Below are 11,253 nucleotides of genomic sequence, written 5' to 3'. Positions count from 1 at the left end.
TAGAGGTAGCCCCCGCGTCACCTCAGACCTGGGCCCTGGCGGTCGCGTTGGCGTGCGCTTCAGGACCCGGGGAATGCGGATTCCCACCGGCCGCCTGCGTCAACGCGTATTGACAGGCGCTCAAACCACCGCCTCCGCCGCCACCACCGCCGCCACCACCTCCTACGGATGACGCTCTCGAGCTGACGGGACTTATGCTGCCAGCCGTGGTACCGCCGGTGGCACCTGCCGCGCTGAATGTACCGCCACCGCCGTAACCGCTGCTATGCTGCTTCGCCTTCATTCGCAGTGATGCGATACTGCTTGATGTCATCACCGTGCAGGATTCGGGAGACCGATGATGCGGCGTGTAAACTGGCGGCCCGTATGGATGATGGGGCGCCGCCGGCGCCGCATATGGACACGCTGCACCGGAAGCTGCAACCGGCGAACTCGCGACGCCCAGACCGGAACCCATGCCTGGTAGCATGGACGTGGCTGCCTGGCCGACCGACACCGACATTCCACCCACGTGGCTGCCTGCGACTGACGTCGCCGCGGCATTGAATGGATTCACCGGGCTGACTTGTGCGTGATGATGATGGTGCGACGCCGTGGGCACCACAGAGCCCAGAGTGTTCATCCAGGGGAAGCTCTTGCCACTCAACGGCGAGGGTACCTTGGCTGCCCAGTTATTGTACGTGCTGTAAGAGCTGTAGAGCGTGTCTGGGTCCGGGAATGGTTGAGCGATGAAGCCGTTCAGGCTGGCCGTGCTGAAGCCGGACTTGAAGTCCGCCGCGGCCTGCGCGGCAGCGTTCATCGCGTTGCGCTCCTTCTTCCGCCATTTCGCCCGTCTGTTCTTGAACCAAACCTAGAAGTAGAAGAACGGAGTGTTCCAGGAAATATATTAATATGTCAATATTTATCAGTTATAAATATTATTCGAATATAAGAAACTTAATGACGCTGCAAATATGCGTGTTTGCTGAGATAGTTCACATTTTTAGTTTTGAATGCGAAACGCCTGCGATTTACTTTTCCGCGTTGCTGCCTCGAGATTTCGTTAACGTATACATGTACAACTCGTATATCGAGAACGAGTGTGGGAGCAAGAAAGGCGCAACAACGCATATCTCGTGGCCAGATTTCTCGCGAGCACGAGTTATTAGTCGACGAACGCAGCGTACGAAGAAAGCGGGTTTCCGCTAGCGTGGGTAGGCGAGTGCCGAGACAAATAGCAAGAAAACCCCGGCGAGCTCCTCCATCCTGAAATATGACGGCGTTAATTCAAGGCGGCCCTTCTCTGGCGCGCTCGATACCACCGCGTACCTCGTCAGCCGTTTCCACCCTCTCTCCCATCTCGGCTCGCCCTTCAACCCCCAAACCCACCCGGCGTCCTCCGACGACTATGTCGTCCCTCTTCCTCGACGACGCCCCTGCCGCCGTCCCTGCTCACCCTCAACAATTATACGGGTGGTTGCGCTCAGATACACGTCGCTCTCGCGTAACTGTAAGGCAAGGGGCGGGAAAATGCGACACACGGAGGGTCGTGGAGTAAGTATTCGACGAAGGAAGGACGGGTAGTTGCCGGGAAGAAAGGATAGAAACGGTAGGATGGCTGTAGGAAGCCGAGGGTGAAGCAACGTTGAAGGAGGTTCGGGAGAATACCCCGTAAGATGGATGGCCCCACGATCACGCCGTGGAAACGCTAAGAGGCGCGACGGGTCATTGAAAGTGGGGGCGGGAGTCTGGCTAATGAAGAATAATGTCCTTTCCTCTCGACGATTATTCGCGTAACGGCCCGAATTTGCTAGCGGCCTTGATTGTGTGCAACCGTACGGAATAACTTCAATGAGATGACGATGGCGGGTAGTGACGAGAAAAAAAGAATTGTGAGACGTTCAAAATTCCGCGCGATAAATTATGCTCGATTTATCATAATAGTTTATCGATTCGAGTTTTCTGTAATTTTGAGGTAATAATTGTTCTTTATATACAGGGTGTCCCGGGTTTTAACCGACAAACTGCGGGAGCATATTCTACCAGTGGAAATAAGAAAAAATTCTTATATCGAGTTTGCTTAGAAATGCTTTATCACAAAGTTATAAACCAATATTGAAAAGAAATATGAGATAAGTAACAACGGAACATAGTGTAGAATTTGGAAGGTCGAAGATGTTTACGTTATGTGTATTCACATGTATTCATGTTCACATGTTGAAACGATTCAGTATGATTGTTACTTTCACAACAGTAGCTGTTAGATTTCAATCGTCGTGTCAACTAGCAATTACTATCAGAATGCCAAAAGTGTTTTCAAATGAGGAATACACTGATATTCATTTCGTGTACGGATTCTGTGACGGAAATGCACGAGCTGCCGTACGAGAGTATCAACGTAGATTTCCTAACAGGAGAGTACCAGATAGATTTAAAGCAACGAATTACTAATTCAGTTACTGAGACGCAACAAAATTTTCAGGAATGTCGTACTGTAACAAATTCTGTACTACGTCGATGTCTAGCTTGCATCGATGTGCAAGGACAACATTTTGAAATGCGTCACTAAATCATTGCGTAGATAATTTTTATTTTTGTGAAAAAATCCGTTGTTACTTATCTGATATTTCTTTTCAATATTGGTTTATAACTTTGTAATAAAGCATTTCTAAGCAAACTCGATATAAGAATTTTTTCTTATTTCCACTAGTAGAATATGCTCCCGCAGTTTGTCGGTTAAAACCCGGGACACCCTGTATATGCTATATCATATTTTTGTCACTATCACAAATTATATATTTTACAAGATCGCTCTGTCACTTCTCCGTCGCAGAAAATAATTTACCCTCGATCGCAAAACTTGCAAAAGATTTGCGCGTAGAAGCGTATTTCGTTTTTTCCTTCACGTCGATAAGCCGCGCGGGGAACATCATTGAATTTTACGAAGCGGGGCCTGGTGGTCGCGACACTACCAGAGCGACGACGGTAAGCCAGGAGGGAGTAAACTCGATAGGACAGAATGGTACTGGCACGGTGGGCGAAAGATGCTGCGACTCGGGAATCAATAAACTCTCTCGCACAAAGGCGCGCCGTGTACACACGAGAGGTGCCGCGCCCATAAAGTTTAACAGCGCCACGAGGAATCTCGACCAACACCGATACGGAATGACCAGCGTGGTCCTAATATCCCGTCTGATTCATAAGCCCGTAAATGTGACGAATGCACGCCGATATCTCGAGCGGTAACTGCCGCTTGATCGACTGCGAGTTTCATTCCCATTGACCGAGTGATCTGCGAATCGCGAGAGGAATCGCGCCTGCGAAGCAAATGCACCCGTGTATCATCGCGTTCCGATAATAATTCATGCGACGCGACTGTGTTATTATGTTAATCTCATCAATAATCGCTCCAATTACCCGCGGAGTACCGAGAGCCAACGAGGCGCATAAAATCTGTCACGAAATTGGCGTTTCAAATAAAATTTCACAACGAGATAAAACGGCGCGATTTAAAGCGCATCTTCGCGCTGTAAGTCCACAGTCCCCCCGACGATTAACCGGATCTCACGGGGGGACAAGTAACTCTCGACGATGTCTCGGGAACGTCGACGTCGTGCCGGCGGACGTTCGCGAAGGCGGTCCGACAGCCGCGATAAATCGAATCCACTGTTTTCCGCCTGGCAGCCGGTGCCGGGAGAACAATGGCCCCCGTCACGTCATTCGGGCAATAAAACCTCATCAAATCACGACCCCTCGCTACCGCGTAAGCCCCCGCTCTCGCTTCTCGCGTGCCCGCCCGGCTCAATCTACGAAAGCTTATATAAATGTAATGAGACCGTGACCGGGGGTGCCTCATCAATCACACCCCCTACGCTCGCCCCGTGCCCTTCGCTCCCGTACGTCGCGCTCTTCCCTCCACGGTCGTCTTCCGCGCCGCACATACGTCTACGTGCCACATGGACACCCTCGAGCACCGCGGCGGCCCGTCCACGGTAATCCCGTGACTTAACATCGGGCTTCGAGCTCTCCGGGCAACCGCGATCTGTTCCATCGCGCTCAGAAGTTGCGCGCCACGCCGCGCCGTTAGTTCCTCGGTCAGAAGAGCCTTATCCCCAGGCCGAGAGTCTCCGGGGCTGGAGCCCCGGCTCACGAGTAAGGCCTATTTAAACGGAGAGGTTTCCGAACGATAGCTTGTGCGCTGCGCCGATTTACAGCGCCGTTTGCGAGCGTATCACCGACGGTCCCGATCGAATTCTGATCCGTGATGCGAAATGTTCGTCGATGAAATTGAGTGAGCTGAAATGTAGTGTGATTTCAAGTCTATCAACCGCGGTTACTGCTTGATGTCCGCTGGCTTCGTAAATTTTATGGAACACATCTCGTGTGCGTTCATGACACACATGATTCTGTTTCGGTGATGACAAATTTCGCCAAGTTTACGTTAATACACGTGATTATTGAGTTACAGTGAGATCGCATCTTCTGTATTTATAATAATCTTGACATCAGTTCGTCCATTATCATCCCACGCGGATAATACATTGCAAATTGGTAATAATACGTACAAATACGGTTAAACACTTAAGAGATAAGTCTCTCGTGGTGTAATTTCTTTACGTTTTTGCGTGGCTTCCAACGATTAACGATCTCGCCCGTACCGTGCGAGAGTTCCGTTCGCGTGAGTTCGTGCGAGCTCGCTTCGGGGTCTCCCTTCGTAAGACGGCGCTGGAAGAAGGAGAGAGACAGGCCAAAGGACGAGCCGAAAGGAGGAGGCGGCCGAGGAGAGAGAGAGAAAGGAACCCGACATTCGTAGGGTGGAGATGGTGATGGTGGTAGCGTCGGCGGGGAAACCCGAGGGGGAGTCTGAGGGAAGGTTAGTCGTGGCTGGTAGATAGAGAGAGCACGCGAACGCGATAGAGCGAGAGGTAACGAAACAGGAGAAACGGAGAGAGAGAACGAGAGATGCATGGACGAGGAAACGGAGGTGGAGGAGGATAATATTGATCCCCTCGTAGCCCCGCCCCTCCTCGCCCGACCGACGCCATCATTATATTATCCACCATCCCTCCGTCTCCGTTTCCGACGTATGCGCACACCTACGACCTCTCGAAACCCGCGAAACTGTCCTGGCCGTGCACGCGCGTGTTGTCCCGCGTGTCATTCATTCCGACAACGAGCCCTTCGAAAAACGCGAGAAGGGAAAATGGAACGACGGGCCACCATTACGTCCCATCGTTCCTGCGCTCCTTCGGCCGACGATCCTCTACACGATCCTCATCCCGTACCACCGCGCTCCGACTCAACCTTCCGCCGCCACCCTTGTTTCGCTACGCTACTCCTACGCGTCTTCCATGTGTCGGAGAGAAAGGGACGAAGGGCGGCTCGTGGTGGAGCGTTGCCGTGGCCACGGAGGATCCGTTGCAAGGTGCCCCGAAAACCGTGCGAGGACCTCTCGCACGAGGCGCGCGCGAGAGAGGCGCCACTTCATTAAAAATAAATTCCGTGAAGGAGCCGACGGATATCCGGGGGCTTCGCGAGGATTTGACGCCGCGGACCCGCTCCATTCCACTCTCTCTTTCTCTTTCTCTTTCTTTCCACTATCTCTCGCCGCTCGTTGTTTCTGTCCCTCTACATACACTCGCCTATCCATAATTCGGTGCAGCTCTCTCGTTTGTCTCGTAAACGTTCTTCCCCGATGTTCTCCATTTCTCTCTTTTATTGTACCGTGAGTTGGTTGCGTGCTTTTTAGCACTTTTTTCTCCGATGGAGTATTTTCGGTTTACTGACATTTCAGGGGTTTTCAGGATGTTGCTTTCGCAGAATTAATTGGTTGTCTCAATTTTATAGAATATTATTATGTGACATTGCTAAAAAAATTAGAAATTTGCATTTATTTCGAATTCTTGTGTTTTTATCCTTCTAAGACTCAATCAAGTCAATATACAGGTTGAGGCACCTAAAACAGGCCACCTGAATATCTTGGCTGTTATTGGTGATAGAAAAAAATGTGTCAGACCAAACTTGCATGGTCTCGAGGGACACATAATTTGTTCTAAATAGTTTTTTATTAGGTGGACGCGTAGAGGTCATATGATGGTCAACTTCGTTTTTTTTAAATGGTATGATATGTTTTTTTACGTACTATCTAGTAGAGCGTTTGAAGATGCGCACATTGATCTACGGGTCAAAATCATTCTAGGTCACTGAAGGCCAACTGCAAGGGAAAATAATTTACTTTATATTGCCTAGAGTTCTCTGCTATTAAAAATACTGTAAACTCAGAAATGAAAAAGTTCTAGCCCTTAGAAATTTTTTCTTTTTCCGCGAAGTTCTGAGTTGTTGTTATCATTATTTTTTATATTGCCTACAGTTCTCTGCTATTGAAAATACCGTAAATTCAAAAATGAAAAAGTTCTAGCCCTTAGAAATATTTTCTTTTCCAAGAAGTTCTGTGTTGATGATATCATTATTTTTTATATTGCCTAGAGTTTTCTGCTATTGAAAATACCGTAAATTCAGAAATGAAAAAGTTCTAGCCGTTAGAAATTTTTTCTTTTTCCGCGAAGTTCTGAGTTGTTGTTATCATTATTTTTTATATTGCCTACAGTTCTCTGCTATTGAAAATACCGTAAATTCAAAAATGAAAAAGTTCTAGCCCTTAGAAATATTTTCTTTTCCGAGAAGTTCTGAGTTGATGATATCATTATTTTTTATATTGCCTAGAGTACTCTGTTATTGAAAATACCATAAATTCAGAAATGCAAAAGTTTTAGTCGTTAGAAATTTTTTCTTTTCCGAGAAGTTCTGAATTGATGATATCATTATTTTTTATATTGCCTAGAGTTCTCTGCTATTGAAAATATCGTAAACTCAGAAATGAAAAAGTTCTAGCACTTAGAAATTTTAGCCTTCAGTGACCTTGAATGATTTGGCCCGTAGATTAATGTGCGCATCTTCAAATGCTCTACTAGATGGTACGTAAAAAAACATATCATACCATTTAAAAAAACGAAGTGACCTTCATATGACCTCTACGCGTCCGCCTAATAAAAAACTATTTAGAACACATTATGTGTCCCTCGAAACCATGCAAGTTTGGTCTGACACATTTTTTTCTATCATCAATAACACCCTGTATAATTGTCTGTATGAAACTCCAATAGATATAGATATTGTTCGTGAGATCGACGCTGAGTTAGATCGCACAGCTAACAAGAAATAGGTTGTATTGTGTTTTTATTCACGTGTATGTTCGAGCAGAGATGTAACCATTTTTTCTCTACTTGAAATAGACTCCTCCAATAATAAACAAAGAGCCGACCGCCTAATCCTATTTATTTCTCTAAGCTTTAACTGGCGAAGTACACTCGTTTACTCGTCGATTACCGTCAAGTGTCTAGTTTGCTCCGATTTTGGTAAAGTTATAGAGTGTAAAAAGTGTAAATTAAATTTATGCAAAGTGCGTACGATCAGTATTTTCTACCCTCTTCTCTACCGATCGCATTGCAACACATCGACGAGCTTTTCGATAGGGAGTAAACATTAACAAAATTAATAGATATTATAACACTTATAACAGTATTAACATCGTTTCGATAATCTTTGTTTAGTCTTTCCATTTCTCAGAATATCATGATATCATCGATAGCATCAAATATGCATTATCAATATTGTTAACAGTATCACATGCTAACGTATCTCAATCCATCTCAATCCACTTTGCTCAATTTCTACCGTTACTTTCCTCCCATCATAAAAATCATTATCATTAAGAAAAGTGGAAGCAAACAAATAGATGCGATGTCAGTATAGTTGCGCGCCGAAAACACGGCGTCGGTGGCGGTGGCGCGACGCCACTTCGTTAAAAGTAAATTCCATGAAGTATACTGCCGGATATCCGGGGGCTTCACGGGGATTTGACGGTGGCGCGAAGGTGGAAAACCTTTTGTCTGTCGGGAATAAGCGGTTCGCCACTCGTAACTTTGAACTACTCTTACATCTCCTTGCGGAAAGCTCTTGCGACGTCGCGCGCGATTTATAATAATATCCGTGCTCTTCCTCGCGCGCGAGTACCATCGCCGTCGTCTTCGTCGTCGCGGCGCCACGAAGAAGTTCATCGCGCGACTAATTTCCGTCGATATCCTCGAGTTGCCCGCCACGCCATCGTTCACGAGCGATTAATCCCTCTCGAGAGATGTGCGCAGCGAGTGACGTCCCAGTTAATTTTTAAGCACACGTTCCTTCTCGCACGACCAGATAAATACGCTCGGCGTAACCGAAGAAGCTGCTCTCTCGCACCCAGTTATTCGCTTATGGCAAGCTCGCGCTTTACCGCGACCATCATGGCCGCCAGGAGGGATGAATTCTCCTTCCCTTCGCCTCTTCTCTCTGCTCTCTCGTTTTCTCCCCGGGCTCTCTCTCTCTCTCTCTCTCTCTCTCTCTCTCTCTCTGTCTTTCTCTCTACCCATGCTTTGACCCTCTTTTTTCTCTCGCCGTGAACGGACCTCTCGCTTTTGCTCGCTGGCTCTTTCTTCCTCTCTCTCTCTCCTCCATATGCACTCACATGCGCGCACGTCCGCTTTCTCGCACGCGAAATACTCTCCGTCTTCTGGTTGTTCTCTCTCTCTCTCCTCTTGCTTACCGCCCGGCGTACACCCTCGCACCCGGGCTCGCAGTCTCAGTTTCCAACAGTGGCGTCTCCATAAATCTCGCTATAACGTCGAGATGGATCAGCGGGAATGGCCACGTCCGACACGCGGGAGGGGAAACCGGGACACGTTGCGTTTGTATCGTTGCATACGTGCATACTCACGACACGTCACCGTATTGTACGCCACGTAGGATAGGCGCCGGTATTGCAAAGATGCTGCTCCGGATCGAGGAACACCCGGCGATGGCGAACTATCGGCCGTCCGGAGTGGATACGGAGAAAATTCGTCACGTCCGTGACACCTCGGGGCCACGGTTTACACGTATATCAACGATTTAAACTCGATTTGCAATCCAAGGAAGAACGTTATGCTTGGATACAGTACATTTCTCTTGCTCTCTTCTTGCGTCCAGGCTAGCCAAGATAATTATCATTTTAACGCAAATATTCGTTATTTATATATAAATAACGGAATTTATAATAAAATAATGAAAAATGAATGCAGAGATATGCTCTGTTTCCGACAGTGAGTAAATATTAACTTAACAGATATTATAACACTTTTGCGTATTAATATCGTTTCGATAATCTTCATTTTTATTCTTTCTGTTTCTCAGATTTTAATATTTCATATCACGTAATCCATCCATATCATCGAATAAGAGAAAGAGACTGAGAGAAATAATATAATAAATAATTAGTACAGAAGTGAACGAGACAGACTTGATTACCGTGTATTACTCCTAAAACAGAGAACTCTCTTAATAATGTTCAGATTTCAAGGTTGGGGATGGAAAGAAAAGTTACGCGGGGATTCACGTCCGAGATTCTTTGAGATACTTTGTATTTGCTTACGACTCAGCCATACGTTTCATTGTGTGCTTTACAGTTACTGCGCGCGCCACCCCCCAGCAGACCGGAAGAATGCTGCACGACGGAAACGAGGAATCGTTCGCGTTAAAGCGCCGCTGAACGATACAAACGGCGTATGGAGCCGGCGCGGGAAATGGGAAGCTCTTTCTCCATCTCTTTCTCTCCGCCGTCGCGCGCACGGAGTGAGTAGTTTTATGGATTTTTTTTATCGTTGTGCTGGTGGACCGTAACAGCTGCAGCCGGCGGGATTCGGATATTCAATGTCGGCGTACCTGTATGGATATTAAATTAACACCCGTAAGCCGCGAGTATTAACAACTTTGCAAAAGATTATACGAGATTATGAGCTCAAGCGGAACACGTGATTTTTAATGCCGCCGTGCGCCCGTCCTATGCTGACTTTCTCTCTCCTTCCCTCTTTCTCTCTCTCTCTTTCGAGCCTGCTCGGTTTCTTTGTAATTTATAAATAGTTATGGTTCATTGCCCGCGTTTTTATTCCGCCGATTCGTTCCCAGTTAATACGCCGCTTTTCCCGTTGACTCTTTTTTCCGCTACCTCAGTCGTCATCGGATTCCGGATTCGAGCAGCGCGATTCTCGTCGCGACATATTGCCGCAAAAGTGCATACGCAAATTTGCCGCGAAGTGAGTCTCGGTACTTTAGGATCTCACAGTCCATTGTGGATACTTTTCGTCTATGCGATTTAGTGAATTGTAAATTACAATGAAAATACAACTTTCTATTTAATTTTCTGCAAACAAGAGTCAAATGCAAATTATAATTTCGTTATATTATTATTATTGTATATTTTTATTTATTCTTTTCGTATCAATTAAAAGCCAGACCTTCAAGTGCCGTTAACTTTACGCGCCGAAAAAGTGGACTATTGAAAAAAGTATTTATATTATTTTACATCATCGCGGAGACTATCGAAAAGGGTGTGCGGTTTTCTATTTATTGATGCACGCATTCCGCTTTGAGTGAATTTATGCTTTGTCATGTTTTCCTGCTTTCCTGCACTGTGCGTGAACCAAGCGCGTAACGATTCCACACTTTGCGACGTACGCATCCATTCCGGATACAACTGGACGCAACATGTTGCGAGTGGAGATCACTGACCGTTAAAACCTCGCAAACATTTCTTATCGCGATGAATGATTGGCACCGGAAGAATAATTAATCAGTTTCGCGCGATTATCGGAAAATCTGTGCCGCGACTTTGACCCCACGAGATATAAATGTATCAAGTGCGTAGAGATTACGAGGAAAAACTTTGATATACCTGACACTTTTAATATCGGTGAAATTTTGATACATTAAACAATGAAATATTCTGTAACTAATCGTTGTGGTATTTTTACGCTATTTCGCCGAATTCTTTCGCAATTGCGTTACTTAATTGTAAATGTAAGATACTTTGCGCGCGCGTCACGATCGAACGACGATTCCGAGTTTCCAAAACTCCGCAAAGCCCGGTGTGTTTCGCGGCGGAATTGCGGAACGCTCTGTATCAAAAATACAATGCCCGATAGAAGATTAACTGCCGCGCCGATACGAATCCTGATTCGCCTGTGCGGAGTACGCGCGCGACTCGCCCTTCGCCATTTTTCATCCCGTTCAACGTAATATTAACTTGAAAACGGCCACTCTCGGACATTACCGTAAAGCCGATCGTATCTCCGCTTCGACCCGCTCGAAAGCCCGAATTCGGGTGCCCGAAGGGAGCCTTTTGCGGGATAAAAACTTACGGTG

At 46.7% G+C, this 11,253-nt stretch overlaps 1 protein-coding gene across 1 annotated transcript in view; it reads right to left on the bottom strand.

Annotated features, from left to right (window-relative positions):
- Window positions 1–2: 2 nt before the first annotated feature.
- The window catches only part of LOC105287600 (pituitary homeobox x), a 28,610-nt gene continuing 17,359 nt past the window's right edge, over window positions 3–11,253 (bottom strand). The window contains exon 4 of the mRNA XM_026969663.1: window positions 3–850. Coding sequence (XP_026825464.1) covers window positions 23–850 — 828 coding nt within the window. The 3' untranslated portion in view covers window positions 3–22. The remainder of the gene's footprint in view (window positions 851–11,253) is intronic.

This window comes from Ooceraea biroi, chromosome 5, assembly GCF_003672135.1.
Source record: "Ooceraea biroi isolate clonal line C1 chromosome 5, Obir_v5.4, whole genome shotgun sequence".
Lineage (NCBI taxonomy): Eukaryota > Metazoa > Arthropoda > Insecta > Hymenoptera > Formicidae > Ooceraea > Ooceraea biroi.
This window is presented reverse-complemented; position numbering and strand designations above follow the sequence as displayed.